Below are 15,169 nucleotides of genomic sequence, written 5' to 3'. Positions count from 1 at the left end.
CAGTGACCCCTCGCCGCCAAGGGAGGTGTGTTCCCCTCTCCACATGTGGTAGCTCCCTGATATACTGCAACCTTCCCCACTACTCAGACTTTGTCCATCCTAGCCCACCTATCAATGTGCTGCCATCTGTCATGGCCTGGTACAAAGGATGCCTCCTCCATGGAGTCTTCCTAGTTTTCAGGGTCTAAATCAACCTCTCATTCCCTGACCTACGCCCGCACAGAATTGAGAGCTTCCTAATGTCAGGGACCAAGCTGAGCCCCCTGGGGGTCCCTAGTGCTCGGCTGAGACCAGACACAGAGGGGTCATGAGTAAACAGTAGCACAGTGGCGATAAAGATCCAGGTACTGGACTCCCTGCCCAGCCCCCAGCTAGCCTGGAACTGATGATCATGTTCCAGGGTTCAGGGAGGGAGGTGGTGCCCAGCGTGATGGGCAAGGAAAGAGATGCCTCCAACCCTGGCCCAAGAGGAACCACAGACAAGCCACGTGAAGGAAGCAGGCCTCCCCTCCCCACCCAGGCCAGCCATCCTGCCTGCCCTTCCCCACCAGGCCAACCTAGGTCAGGCCCTGTCCTCTCTGGCCTCAAGTCTTTCTGATAGTTCCTCAAATCTGAAGACTGCAAGGGCCCCTGGGTCACCGCATTCACTCTTCCCATTTAACAGATGTAGAAGTGGAGGCCCAGAGAGGGAAAACGCTGCCCACTACCACTTGACAAGCTAGTGGCAGATTCATTTCTGAGACATAACCACCTTGGGGAATGTATAATAATTAAAAGTCATCACCCAGCAGCAGGTTCCTTTTAACCAGCTGCACCTCCCGCCACTCCTCACTGCCACCAAACGGGTCAGGGATCACTGGCTCCATTTGACAGAAGAGAAGACTAAGGCTGAGTCAAGAGTCAGCCAAATCCACCCACTTCTTCGTTTTTGTTTTTCTGTTTGTTTTATTTTGAGACAGAGTCGTGCTCTGTCGCCTAGGCTAGAGTGCAGTGGCACAATCTCAGCTCACTGCACGCTCCGCCTCCCAGGTTCAAGCAATTCTCTGCCTCAGCCCCCTAAGAAGCTGGGATTACAGGCACCTGCCACCGCCTGGTTAATTTTTGTATTTTTAGTAGAGATGGGGTTTCAACATCTTGGCCAGGCTGGTCTTGAAATCCTGACCTCATGATCCACCTGCCTCGGCCTCCCAAAGTGCTGGGATTACAGGCGTGAGCTACCTTGCCCGGCCAAAATCCACCCACTTCTAATGGCAGAGCTGGGGCTCGGCCTGTCAGGGAGGAGGGGTAGGGCTTCCTCCCTGCTTCTCTTCAGCTCCCTCCTCAAGACCACACAAAAGCACATGCACCTGCCGCCAATAAACCTGACTGAAGCAAGACATGGCCAGACAAGACACAGAACACACATGACACAACTGAACACTGACAACCCCCTGAACAGGGCTTCATATACAGCAGGTGCTTAGTAAATGTCTGCTGAGTGAGCAACGCAGTCAATCAACACTGGCGCCCATGCAGGAGCCCACACGTCTGCCTGATGCCCTTGTGTGGGGAAAAGAAAGAGAGATCAAAATGGAGTTTCTTACGTCTTCCTTTTCTACGCAGACACAGTAACAATCTGATCGCTCTTTCTTTTCCCCACACCCTTGAACGAGCATCTCTGTAAGCACCCAGGCTCCAGGCTCAGAGTCCTGCTAACTGCCTCACTGTGGGCACACTGCTCAACCTCTCAGGGCCTCTGTGTCCCCATCTGTAAAATGGGATAACCATGCCTGCCTCACAGGGCCATGCTGAGGACCCACTGAGATAAAGCATGTTAAGCACTTAGAACCACACCTAGCACATGGCGTGCAGTGGTAAGTATTGGCCGTTGTCTTTGTCATCTTCATCCTCGCCATCATCTGTGTTTGTGTCTGTCTCCCTGACACAGGCAGCATCTTGAAGTCAGGAACCAGGTAAGATGCAGCTGCAGACACCCGCCCCCTACAATGGCAGCCAGGCCTTGAGGAGGGGGGCAGTGAGTAAGGGGTGGATGACAGAGGGTAAAGACTGACACAGGCACCTACACTGCAACTGTGGGCCTGGACAGGGAATAGCGTATGGCTTCTGTCCGGCAAAAATACCCTTCCCCTGCTCCCAAAACAACAGTCCACCTCCCCCCAGCTCTCCAGGAGCCTTGCCTACTCAGGCCCTGCATCCCCCACGGAGCCCCCCCAAGCCCCAGCCCAGGGAGGGGCACAGGTCTAATGAGCCGCCTGCAGCCCCCTGGTGCCCGCAATCGAATTGGCAATCAGTTTGCTGCAATTAGATTTCCCAGATCCCGCTGGTGATTGATTCTAAATTACCCTCATTAAAGTCTGGGCTGGCGGGCATGGATGGGGGAGGGCAGGATGGATGGTGGGGGGTCCTAGCTGGCAGTGCAGGGGTTACAGGAATCTCTAGGGGCGCCTGGGCCAAGGCTAACCCCAGGGTGAAGCAGCACCAGACAGCAGCGTAGAAGCCCATGGCCCACCCAGAAGAAGGATGAAGGCCCGAGTCAGTGTTATCCCCAGTCCCAGCCCCACCGCCAGAAAACCCTGGCTCTGTAGGGCATGTGATGACAAGATCAGATGGGGCTCCAGGGTAGGAGAAGGGGCAAATGAACACCAGGCTCCACCAGCTCCTGGCTGTGTGTGCTTTGGCAGGTGTCCTAACATCTCTGAGCCTTCCTCTAAATAAGGGGAATCTCACCAGGCCCCCAAGAGTGGTGGGAGGCTCAGTGGGACCATCTAAGGCTGGAGAGCCAGCCCCAATCCATGGGCAAGGCTCCGGGCTGTGGCTGGGCCACCAGCTGTGGGATGTCAGGCTGTAGGGCTGGCCATCTCTCTAGGACTCTCCACCCCTGAGGTCCTGTGTAAACATCAACAGTCACCCACTCTGAGCCAGGGCCCATGTGACAGACAGAACACAGCCGAGATGCTCCCTGGCTGGGAGGAAAATGGAAAGCACCCAGTCTCACCATGTCCTGAGCTCAAGCTGCAAATAACAAGGCCTCTCTGGAGTTCCAGGACTGGAAGGGCCTGAAGAGGCATCATGCAGGATGGACTGCAGGCTGCCCAACAGCTCTGGAGAACCAGCCCCCCAGAAACTCAGCACCATGGACCCTAGAATGTGCTTCCTCTAATCTGACTTAAGTCCTGCTGGCTCCAACTGGGAGTCCAGCCCATGGTCTCCTTCTAAGGGTACCCCCACCCCCAGGGTTCTCCTTCAGGCCATCCATGATCATTCAAACTTAGTTCCCACTCTCTCCAAAAGAAAACACTGCTCCTCACCTCCAAGCAGTAGTTCTTCAGTAAGACCCAGAGACGGACAGGAAAAGAACAAAAACCAAGGCAGGTGAATGGAAAAAAACAAGATTTGCAGAAGCAAGATTTGCAGCCTGCTCCTTATTTACTTTAGTACTTCATTTACTTTATTATTTTATATTACCAATTCTCAAACAACCCTGAGGCTCCATTTTAAAGAAGAGGAGACTGTGGGTTCAGAGAGGTTAGGTGAACTCAACAAGGTCACATAGCAGGAATGTGACAAAGCCAGGGATTCAACCCTGAACCAGCTGGCTCCAGGATCCCTGCTCCTTCGATGACTTCAAGCTGCCCCCTCAGGCTTGGGACACCACAAAACAGACACAGCACCAAGGCCAGGGGTGGGGAGAAGGCAGGCCTCAGCCAGCTGGGGTAATAGGGGTTGTAGAACCCTCTCCACCTGGTATAAAAGGCCAGCATAGGCGTTCCCTGCCCTCCACCCACAGCAGCCAGGTAAAAAAAGGGCCAGATCATTTGTCGGGGCCACCGCCACCCCCACTGCTGGGCCCTCAGCCATGGCTGCTCAGGCTCCCCCTGTAATCACAGCTTCCTGTTTGGCGCTGAGACTGGGCTTGGCCAGTGGGGGAGGGGAGTGGCTGCCCCTCTGGCCATGGTGGGAGGGGGGCCGGAAGTGAAGGCTACCGGGCCTCCTGGAATCTAGGGAGGCTGGGAGCCAAGGGGAGTGAGGGTGTGGGGGGTGCCGTCAACAAATATTTACCAAGAGCCAGCCTGATGCTCCCAGGATGTGATGTTAGGACAGAGGCCTGGAGGGGCCAGTGAGATGGGTCAGGAAGTCCAGGACCAGCCCAGACCCTGCTCCCTGCTGGGACAGGGGTTTGGGGGGGATGATGGGAGCAAGGGCCTTGGGGCCTGGGCAGCTCCTGGCTCTGGCCACCCTGTCCCTCGAGACACAAAATCACAGGGATCCAAGCAGCTGGGCTGGAGCCCAGAGTCACAGTCCCTTGGTCCTGCCCAGATGTGGTGGTGGCAGTGCCTTGGCACTCAGACCTCAGACCGAAGGCCCACCCAACGCAGTCCCCTGGTGCCTCCCAGCCCACGGGCACACGCCTTGCATGCAGCAGGACTCTGCCAGCCTCACTGTCCCCAACCAACCTACACAGGAAAAGATGCAAGCTCCCGCCTGAGCTCTATAGCTCACAGTCCTGACTTGCTTCATTCCTTTATTCCCTCATTCATTCATTCACTCCTCTGAATCATTCACTAAAGCCTGTGCCAAGCACAGAGTGGTCCCTGGGGGTTCAGTGAGAAAACACGGCAGGCACGAGCCTGCCCAGGAAGCTCAAGGTCTATCAAGAAAGCACTGACATCACTCCTGACAGCTGGGGGACCCCCACCAAGACACACCCCATCTCTAAGCCTCAATCACTATTAGGCCAGAGAGAATCTTGGCTGCAACGGGGCCAGTGCTCAGAGATGGGGCAGGAGGAACATGGATTTGGCTTCCGCACACTTTCTAAGGGCCAGAGGGGGTTAAAGGCAGGCTGGTCACCTCTGCAGACTCAGCCAACACTGGGGGCATCTGGCACATATCAGGGCTTATTGTGGCTTTTTAGACTCCTCTCATCCTGAGATTCCAAATATTTGCCCTCTCCTGTGCCCTGATCACATGACCCAGACATCAACCCCTTCTGCACACACATGTGCAGGCACACGCACAAACACACATACACACACACACATATGCATGCACACACAATCTTGCTGACAGCCCTTCGCAGTTTATAAAGCTCTCTCTCCCCATCCCACACACCCCCAGTAGCCCTCAGAGTAGCTGCTTTTATGGACTACAGAGCCTTGCGAGGCAGTAGAGGAGGAAGAGCGCTGGCCAATCCCTCCCACATGGTGAGACAGCATCACCGACCTCCAGGGCTATGGCAGAATTAAGTGAGAAAAGGTACGGGACCAACCCCCCTCCCAGCACCCCCCGCTCCCCGCCGTCACAAGAGGAGGCATTTACTAAACAGTAGCTAATGCAGACATAATCCAGGGGGTAGGGAGGCCCCAGAGAGGTAAAGTAGTTTGCCGAAGATCACACAGCAAGAGGGTAAATTTAGGACTGCAGCCCAGGTCCATTGGCCTGTCAGGCTCTGGCTCAAACTAGCTCTGCCACTTCTGGCTGTGTGACTCTTAGCAAGTCACTGAGCCTCTCTGTGCCTCAGTTTTCTCATCTGTAAAAATGGGGGTTCTGGCCGGGCACTGTGGCTCATGACTATAATCCCAGCACTTTGGGGGGGGCTGAGGTGGGCAGATCACCTGAGGTCAAGTGTTTGAGATCAGCCTGGGCAACATGGTGAAACCTCATCTCTACTAAAAATACAAAAATTAGGCAGGCGTGGTGGCAGGTGCCTGTAATCCCAACTACTTGGGAGACTGAGGCAAGAGAATCGCTTGAACTCAGGAGGCAGAGATTGCAGTGAGCCAAGATCATGCCACCACACTCCAGCCTTGGCGACAGAGGGAGACTCTGTCTCAAAATAAAATAAAATAAAATAAAACAAAATGGGATTCTAATAACTCCTACACCAAAAGATTATCATAAGGATGAAATAAGTCAATACATGTAAAGTGCTTGGTGGGTGGGACTCTCGGTAAACGTGACCTCTCTCTCCTTCTTGGAATGAGCCCCTCCTTGCTCTCCCCGCCACTGCCACCACTCCTGCTGCCCCGGACCCCTCAGGGACCCTATGTCCCCTTATATGAGGTGGGAGGAGCCAATGGGTTTCAAAAGGCCATTTTTTCATTTTTTGTTTGTTGCTTTCTTTTACTTTTTTCTCCAGCACAGCTCACCTCGCACCAACCCCCAACACACTGAACTCACCGCTGGAGGCATTGTGCTCACTCCTGCCCAGAGAAGAGGAGGCTTCAGGTTCAAATCCCACCTCTGCCATGAGGATAGTGTCACATCCCCCAGTAATGATTCTAAAAGCCAAGTATTTGCCCCCAGTTGACACGTAAGAAAGCTGAGGGTCAGGGCAGGCTATAGCCTCCTAGTGTCATGTGATGACCACTTTCATTGCTTAGCTCAAAACCCTCCTCCTCCAGGAAGGCTTCCCTGACCCCATCCATGCTCCCTCCCAGAAAGGTCCCATGTCCTGAGAGCTCACTATGTGGCAGGTGTGTTCAGTCTACTCAAGCAGCTCATTTCCAAATCACAACATCCCTGTGAGGCTGACACCATTACTGTCCCCATTTTACAGACAAGGACTTTGAGACAGAAAGAAATCCCTTACTGGAAATCACACAGCAGATGTCTGTCCCCAGAGCCCCTGGTACCTTGGGAGCTAACAGGCAGCATACATCTGTGGTGTCCCTGTGCCTGTCCCCCACATGCTGGAAGGGGAGATGGTTCACCCAAGAGCCTGGCCCAGAACAGCCCAGGGCCCCCAACTTTCCATTTTTTTGGTGAAGACAATCTCATCCTGGTAACGGAAGGCTCACAGTCACCCAGGGGAGCCTGGAGGGGAGAAGAGCAGGGATGCCTGAAACGGGGTGAGGAGGGAATGGAAACCACCAGGCCTGGGGCTGAGACTTCAAAAGAATTCCCTACTAATTCCCCTGCCCCCACCCCCGCCCCCGCCCCCACCCCCACACTCTCTCTGTCTCTCTGTCTCTCTCTCTCTCTCTCTCTCTCTCTCTCTCACACACACACACACACACATACACCTCCCACCCTTCCCACCTTCCCAACCACAGTACAGCAACTTTGTAAAACAACAAGAAATCCACATTTTTGAGCACTTAGTAGGTACCAGCCACTGGGCTAAAAGCTTTCCAAATTAAGCCCTTCCATTCTCGCATTCTCTTCGTCTTAAAGAGGTGGAAACTAAGGCACAGAGAGGTTAGGTAACTTTCACAAGGTCACACAGCCACAAGGTAGTGGTCTTCCATCACTGGGAGTATTCAAACAAGACTAACACCTAAGATCCCTTCCAGTCCTGGACTTTTAAAAGAACATGTTTCAAAAGCTAACATTTTCAGGATCCTCACACTCCAAAACTTTGAGTGGTGACTTAAGTACAGTAGCTGAGGTGGCCTTAAAGGCAAATGTCCCTCAGAGTCCTGGTCACGTGGTCTGTCAGAAGAGGGACTCCTCAAAGGAGATGCCAGGAGACACATACATACACACACACACACACACACACACACCACAATTCACCATCTGCAGTGTGAATGAGGCCTGCTATCCCTGCTATCCCCATCCTGAAAGACACGAAGACATGCACACACACACACACACACACATGCACACACACACGCACGCAGGCAGGCAACCCAAAGGTCATCATGTCCCTGCCCTTCCCTGCCCTGAGCCAGCCACCGCTCATCTACCAAGGCCACTCCTGGAGCTTCCCGTCTTCTGATCTAACCTCAGTCCCTCCTGCTGCAGGCACTGCCCCCCCCACCTGGTGTGGAACCCTGTCAACCAGGTACCACCCATTAACCCTTTTCCTCCCAAGCCAGGTGAGGACCAGAGGGATGATGCCCCTCCTTGACAGCCTGACCCCTGGGAAGATGTGAGGCCTGGAGGACATTCTACTTCCCACCACCTGGTCAGGAACCCCAATCCCTGCCCTGGCCCAGGCCCCGCCCACCATCTCAGCCTCTGGGCTCAGACTCTCGGGGGTCTGTTTCATCTACCACCCAACACTGGGTCTCAGCCACACCTCTCAGATTCAGGGCACCTGCCTTGCGAGGCCCTACTGTGCATGAGGTTATTAAATGCTCTCATTAAGTCCTTCCACCACCTTGTGAAGTGTGAATTGTTAGCCTTATTCAGCAAGGAAAGTGGCCTGCCCAGCGCTCCACCTGGCCTCCAAATCTAAAGCTTTCTGTCCTGAGCCCCTTTCATTCATGTGCACACCACGTGAATCCTGAGCTCCTTCTCGGGACACTCTTCAGTCATCTCATTGAATTTTTGCCATCTGAGGAAGGTGTCATTAGCCCCATTTCACAGAGAGACAACCAAGGGTCAGAGAAGTAAGATGCCCTGCCCAAACCATGCCATGAATCGGTGGGGGTAGCAGGATTGGAGTCCAGCGTCCTGTGATTCCCAGATCTTTGATTTTAAGGATGGTCTTTCAGAAATTTGGCTGAGAAGGCAACCCCAGCTTCTAGGATGTGCTGGGTCTCTATCCCTCCCAGGGACCCCTTCCTCCCACCCCACTTCCGGGAGAGCTGGGAATGAGACATCCTGGCCAGCAGGCACTTCACACTGGTCAGCACTCAACACTTTCCCTCCCTCCAGCTGACAGCCCCCTAGCTGGGGAAGACTGAGGAGGGGCCTGTCCATCAGAGAAGCAAGCTTGGAGCCCCTGCCTGTCCTCCTCCTGTCTTACTGACTGGCCCACTGAGGCTGGAAGAGGGAAGGGACTTGCAGAGGCTGGCTGGACACCCAGGGTTGCTTGAGAGGCCTGGGTCCTTTTCAGCCTGGGGGATGCAGGACAGCATAGCTCCTGGAACCAACCCTGGAGGCTGGACCTAGAAATCCTCAGCCCGCCTGGGCCGGGATCTGGACACTTATCCAACAAGAACTCACTTGAGACCTGAGTCCCTCAAAGGGGGATGAGGTCCTTCCTTCCTCTGCCCTCCCTGACAGAGCTGGGACCAAGCATGGTTGCTGCGGTCACTCAAAGGGATACTCAAGGGTCACCTCATATATACTCTCACCTCCACCTGCACATGCTTGGTCCCCTTCAGGGTCCTTGTCCCATGCCCAGGGTCCCCCATGCACCTGCATGCACACGCTGGTATGTGTGTTCACACACACTCACGGGTCCGAGCACACGCCCACCACAGAGGTCTTTCGTACACACACCCTCACCCACTGCAGGCACACACGGCCATTGCCAACAGTGGCCCAGCTGGGCACAGGCACACATCATGCACAATGGGTCACCCTCCCACGACCACGGACGGGAGGGCACGCTGGCATCCACCCATGTGGCAGACACATCCTTCACCTGCACACGCCCCACAGGTCCCTGCACCCCTCACTGAGGTGGCCACACACGCCCACACACAGGGTCACCCTCACTCCCCCCTCAGGTCACCTTCACCAAGTCACCCTCCACCTTCACCTCCCCCTCCCGGGCCCACTGCCCTGGCCGGCTGCCGCGACCCTGGGAAGAACCAAATGTACACCCTCCCCTCGGAGGGGGAACCGACCCGATTCCCAAAAAGTGGCCACGGTCTGGGCACACCCACGAGGCAAAAGCCAGCCTCACTCCCACCCTAAGACACACCCAGCCTGGACGGCGACCCCCAGCCCGCCGCCGTGCCCTTCCCGCGCCTCCCAGGCCAGCGCAGGGGTCCCCGCTCCGTCCCCGGGGAGACAGTTCCCGAAGCCACTGGGAGGTGGGGGAGCAGGGCTGAGGATCCGCGATCGGGTTCCCACCCGGGATTCCCTCTGGGGAGGGGTCCCAAAAGGAAGGAGAGATGCGCCCCCGGAAGATGACCGGCGGCGGGGGCGGCCTCTCCCCGCGGATGCCAGCTAGGGGGAGATTCCGGCGGGGGCAGGGTGCGGAGAGGGGCGCTCGGGGGAGGGGCGAGGGGCGGCAGGGACCGCGGCCCGGGGGAAGGCAGCCCGGGGGGAGGGAGCGGGGTCCCGGGGCGGGGGTCGCGGGCGGGGACCGGCACCCCGCGAGGAGGACGGCCCCGGGGAGCTGTGGCGGGGATCCGTGCGCATGTCACTCACCCCCGCGGCGCGCCCCGCCAGGAGCAGCAGCAGCAGCGGTGGCAGGAGCAGCCCGCGGGCCCCGGGCCCGGCCGCGGCCCCGGTCCCGGCGCCGGCCCCGTGGGCGGCCCCGGCGCGGTGCGGCGGCCCCGGCTTCATGGCGGCGGCGCGGGCGCGGGCGGCGGGCGGCGGACGGGCGCCTTTGTTCCCGAGGCGCGGCGCGCGGGGCGGCTGCTTGGCGGCGGCGCGGCCCGGCGGCTGGACCGACGCGCTCTAGGCTCGCGGGCTCCCGGCTCGGCCGCCCGGCTCCGCCTCGCAACTCCGCGCCCACAGCAGCCGCGCCCGCAGGAAGCGTGCGCCGCCGCCGCCGCCGGGCCGCCCCCAGCGCGGGCGGAGCGGGAGGAGGGGCCGGGGCGGGGCGGGCCCAGTGCGCCCCCCGCGGGCTCCGCACCCTCCGGCCCCAGGCCCGGCCCCCGCCCCCACCCAGAAGGAGTACCACGCTGCCGAGTGGGCATCCGGACACCTGGGCGAGCGGCCGGCCTCGCCGAGCCGGGGGCTGGAGGGCGCGGAGCCCGCCGGACGCACCTCCGCGGCCGCCGTGCTAGGTAGAAGGGAAGGGTCCCGCTTGGGTTGCCAGGGCCCGGGCCTGGCTCCCTGGAGTCGCCGAGCGGAGGGTCGCATAGGCGTTTTCATCTACAGCCTCCCCCTATGGGGTTCCACGCACGTGTCTCTTCCTGGACTCCCATCGTCACCCTCACACACTCAGCCAGTCCACCCAGTGGGCCAGAGGTCGTTCAAGACCATGGGCTTTCATGCCTCCAGGACACCCAGGGGCTGTGTGACCTCAGACCAGGGCCCGGCCCTCTCTGGGCCTCGGTCTCCCCAGGGGACCATAGGGGTGGTCACTTCAAGGTCCTGTCACTGTAGATCTGCAGAGGAAAAGCCATGCAGACCTGAGCGCAGCTGCTTCCACACCAGCTGTGCGCCTCCAGCAAGGCCCCCAGTTCTCTAAGTCTCAGATCCCCCATGGTTGAATGGGACCACCCCCTCATGTGCAGGGTGGTGAGAAAAGTACATCTCTGAGTGGCGGTCTCTAGTGCTGGTGGTCTTTCCACCCTGTGTGGTCACGGTGCCTTTTCCCCCTTCACCTTCATCCCCAGCGGCATACCCTACTCTGTACTTACTTCTCCAAGTCTCCAACGGCGTGTGAGCTCCAGCGGGAGCAGGGGTTTGTGTCTGTCTTGTTCACTGCTATGTCCCCAACACCAGCACAGGGCTCGGCATGACATCCATGCTCAATCCAAATTTGTTGAATCAGTGAATGTGTTTCCCATTTACTGGGGCTTACCGCCATCCAAGTGTTTTGGGGCAAGATGGGGGAGAGTGAAACATTTCTTGAACCCTGACCACATGCCAGGTGCCCAGCACTTTCATGTTTTATATCATTTCTCAGGAACCCCATAAGGTCGGTGCTGTCAATGTCTCCACTTCTTAGGTGGGGAAGATGAGAGCCAGCGAGAAGAGGTTATTTGCTGATGACAGCTGGCTGGACGTCTCTACCTTCAGCTACTCTCCTCTCTGGCCCCTGTGTCCCAGCACCTAGCTTACGGCCTGCCATTAGAAAATAGGAATGAAACTGAGTTGAAACTGGAACAATTCCCTCAAGAAAAGGGGAACCAAAACCAGAATGAATGGAGGGGCAGGCCTAGAGGAAGAGACTCTGGGGAACCAGCCATGGGTTTTTGATGTTGGTGACAACTGGACTTGTCCTGCAGGGCCCTTGGGAGGAGGACCAGAGGACAAAGGTCAACTCAACATGAAGTAGAGATGAATTAGAAGGGGCTCCCTGGGAAGGATGGAGAGCCCAGTCCCTAAAGGGTATGGAAGGCCAGCTCACCACCCTCTGACAGGGATCCTGGAGAGGGAAGACAGGGAGATTTTCCAACTAGGAATTCTGAGGTCCCAGCCTCTGAAAATTCAATTCTCAAATCTTTTGGAATTCTCAAATCTTTGGCATGACATCAATGCTCGATCCAAATTTGACTGGCACCTTGGGGAGATGGGCAGGGAGAATCTGATGGGGAGCAGAAGGTGAGAAGTTGGTTTCTGTTGAGGTAGCACAGCTTGGAATTGAGCTCTGGCTCTGGGTTGGCCAAGTACCTGGGTTCAAATCCCAGTTCTGCCAGTTATGAGCTGCGTTGTGTTGGATGTGTGACTTAACCTCTCTGAGCCTCAATTTCCCAACTGTGATATAGACATAATGACCATACAGAGTTCATTCATTCATTCATTTAGCAAGTATAAATTGAGTGCCTGCTGTGTGCCAGGCCAGGTGCCAGGTTGTGAGGATTACATGAGCTCTTCCCTGCCATTGTAATGGGGTTCAACGAAGGTGGGTGGGATGAAGCTTATAAAGGAAAGGACTCAGATGCAGGGATAACATCGTCTTTCAGAGGGACTGAGCAGATCCCAGGAACAGACCAATCCTGAGGTGCTCCCAAAGGGCCGGCAGGGTTAGGGTGGGGATTATGAGGAGCCAGACGTCAGCTGGTCACAGACAGCCGTGGCAATTCTAAGAGGCAGTGAGTACCCTGTCTTGAGAGATATTCAAGGCTCGGAGAACTATCTAGCAGGGAGACCATTAGGATGGTTTCCATGAGTAAGGTGAGCAGTGAGCATGGCCCATCTTCAGAGGTTCCTGCCAGCTCTGAGACTTCTGGAAGCAGCAACCCTACTTCCCTGACACCCGGGGGAAGAGGTGGGGGTGGGGCAGGGCAGTGGAGAATCTTTGGTCTGGACAGGCCAGGAGCGCCACCTGCTGCTCTTCAAAGACACTGGTCACAGCCAGAACTAAGACAGTTCTGGGCCCCTGAAGGTCCTTTTCGTCTTGCTTCCCCACCCCTCCTGTCCCAGGTTTCCCTGGGGTTCACAGATGCACACATTTGCCTGCCCTCGAGCACACAGGGCATCCACACAGTCACCCTTGCCCAGGCCTCCTTGTGCATTGAACCACATCCCCACATACTCAGGGTCTCCCTTCACGGCACCATAACCTTACCCACAGGCACCTGCTGCTGCCTCCTCCTGGCACAATACTCACAGTCCCCTCTGGCCTTTAGAATACACACTGCCTCCTCTGGGAAGTCTTCCTGATGTCCTCTGGGTGATCAGGCCTGGTCCTGTCCTGTCGGCATCCTGATCACACTCATCCTGCACTCCTCACCCTGCTTTCAGTCCCTACTGTCTGTCTTGCTCGAAAGTGGGAGCATTCAGTATCCCAAATGAACAATAGCTGTAGAAGAGCACAAGTGGAGCTGATTATGGGCCAGGCACTGCTCTCTCAAATGCACACTCACATTAGCCCCATTTCCAGATGAAAAACAAATGCACAGAGAAGATAGGAGACATGCCGAGGCAGCACGACTGGCAGTGAGAGCTGAGATCCTGACCCAAGCCAACAGTTACACTGCAATGCCAGGCCCAGAGGTGTATTGGGAGGCGTTTGATGAATGAATTAGAGTCACCGAGGGGATTCACATAGTCACACGCCAACATGCAGACATACTCAGATGCAGTCTGGCCCTTGGGGAACCCCGCAAGGCATGCCTAGTGGCTGCATCTCAACCTTTCCACCTCACCCCCACCCCAGTCAGAGCCTTCTCTGTCCTTGACAGGGCCTCCTAGCTCTAACCAAGCATCTGAGGGTTGGGGAGGCCTCGGCCGCATCTCTGAGCTCCACTCAGGTGAACCTGAGATGCCTTATTCAGAGTGGCACGCCCAAGCCTGGCACACAGTAGGTGCTCAGTAGCTGTCACCTGACTCTACGTGTCCCCCAGGGGATTGGTTAAGCCAACCGGCTCTCTGGACTTCAACAGTCCCGTGGCATCCTAAGAGCCAAGATTGATGGAGGCTTTACTACCTGCCAGGCACTGTTCTGAGCCAAACACACCCTCATTTACTCCTCCCCACAGGCCTGTGATTTGGGCCCAACAAGCAAACTCGCCTCCCAGGGCTGCTACTGTGAGGACCAAATGAGCTGCCAGCCCTGGAGTCTGGTGCACAGTGAGCCCCATCCGTATGCTTGCTCTCTACTTCGTCCCATTTTACAGTTGGGGAATCTGGGGCTCGCGGGAGTTCAGTAACTTGTCCCAGGTCACACAGCCAGGAGGAGGGCAGCCAGGATTTGAACCATGTGATGACAGAGCCCTGGCTCTGATGTGATGATAGAGCACTGGCTTTTCACCTTGTGCTGAGCTGCCTCCGTGGGCAGAGGGGACTTTGTGATCCTTACCAGACCTCCCAAACACAAGTGCTGTCTCAGCTCGAGGCAATCACAGGGCTTGCAAAACAAGTCTCCATCCTCCTCCCTCCCCACCCCAACCATCTCCCATCACAACTTCCGGTCTTGCCCAAGAGTCAGGATGGAGGCCACAGCCCAGGCTTGCTTCTGAGAAAATCCAAGTGACAGCAGTCCTGGAGGTCAGTGACCCCCAAAGCCGAGGAATCGAAACGGGGCTCTGACAAGAGGGCTCCAGATCGGGAGGACCCCAGAGTCCTCCTAGGGGAACCTGGGGAGACTTGGAGGCCATCTGGTGCCCCAGTGAGTAGAAATCTCACTGGGGAAGGATCTGCAAGGGCTGTGGCGGGGCCAGGGTGACCGGTGAGAAGCCTTGGCCTCCCCCCAACAGGGGGCCTCCATCGTGGGGAGCCTCCTGCCCGCCCAAGGGACCTGGCCTGTGTGAGGGTCTCACAGAGCCATGCCCCTGCCCTTAGTACACAGCCAGGCTCGGCCAGGCTTCCCTGACCTCTCTGAGTGCTGGGAAAGTCCTTGTAGGATGAGAGGCTAGGTGACACCCCAGGACACACAGCTGCTAGACACAGGTTAGGATTTGAACTCAGGCCTCGCCTAGGTCTGTGAGTTGAGGGTTTGCAAACTGTGGGTCCCAAAGTGTTCCTGAGAGGTCCCTCAGGGCTGGCATGCAAGGAGGGGGAGTAATCAGATTTTGTTTGAGCTCAGTGGCCTGTAGGTCACAGAGCAAGTCCTGGGCTGGCCTTGTAGGAGGGAAGAGGCTGTGTAGACTCAGCAGGGCCTGTGGCTGAAGGAGCCCCAGATGGGCAGTCAGGGAAGGGATCT

At 56.8% G+C, this 15,169-nt stretch overlaps 1 protein-coding gene across 2 annotated transcripts in view; it reads right to left on the bottom strand.

The window, feature by feature from the left end:
* SDC3 (syndecan 3) overlaps positions 1 to 10,820 on the bottom strand; it is a 39,623-nt gene extending 28,803 nt beyond the window's left edge. Inside the window, exon 1 of one of the 2 annotated variants that reach the window (XM_065526194.1) lies at positions 10,621 to 10,820. In XM_065526194.1, the coding sequence (XP_065382266.1) occupies positions 10,621 to 10,728 (108 nt within the window). In that variant the 5' untranslated portion in view covers positions 10,729 to 10,820. Of the gene's footprint in view, positions 1 to 10,056; positions 10,367 to 10,620 lie in introns of those variants that run through there. The other variant, XM_005544178.4, reaches the window with a different exon arrangement.
* Positions 10,821 to 15,169: the final 4,349 nt, after the last annotated feature.

Source organism: Macaca fascicularis, chromosome 1 (assembly GCF_037993035.2).
Source record: "Macaca fascicularis isolate 582-1 chromosome 1, T2T-MFA8v1.1".
Taxonomy (NCBI): Eukaryota; Metazoa; Chordata; class Mammalia; order Primates; family Cercopithecidae; genus Macaca; species Macaca fascicularis.
This window is presented reverse-complemented; position numbering and strand designations above follow the sequence as displayed.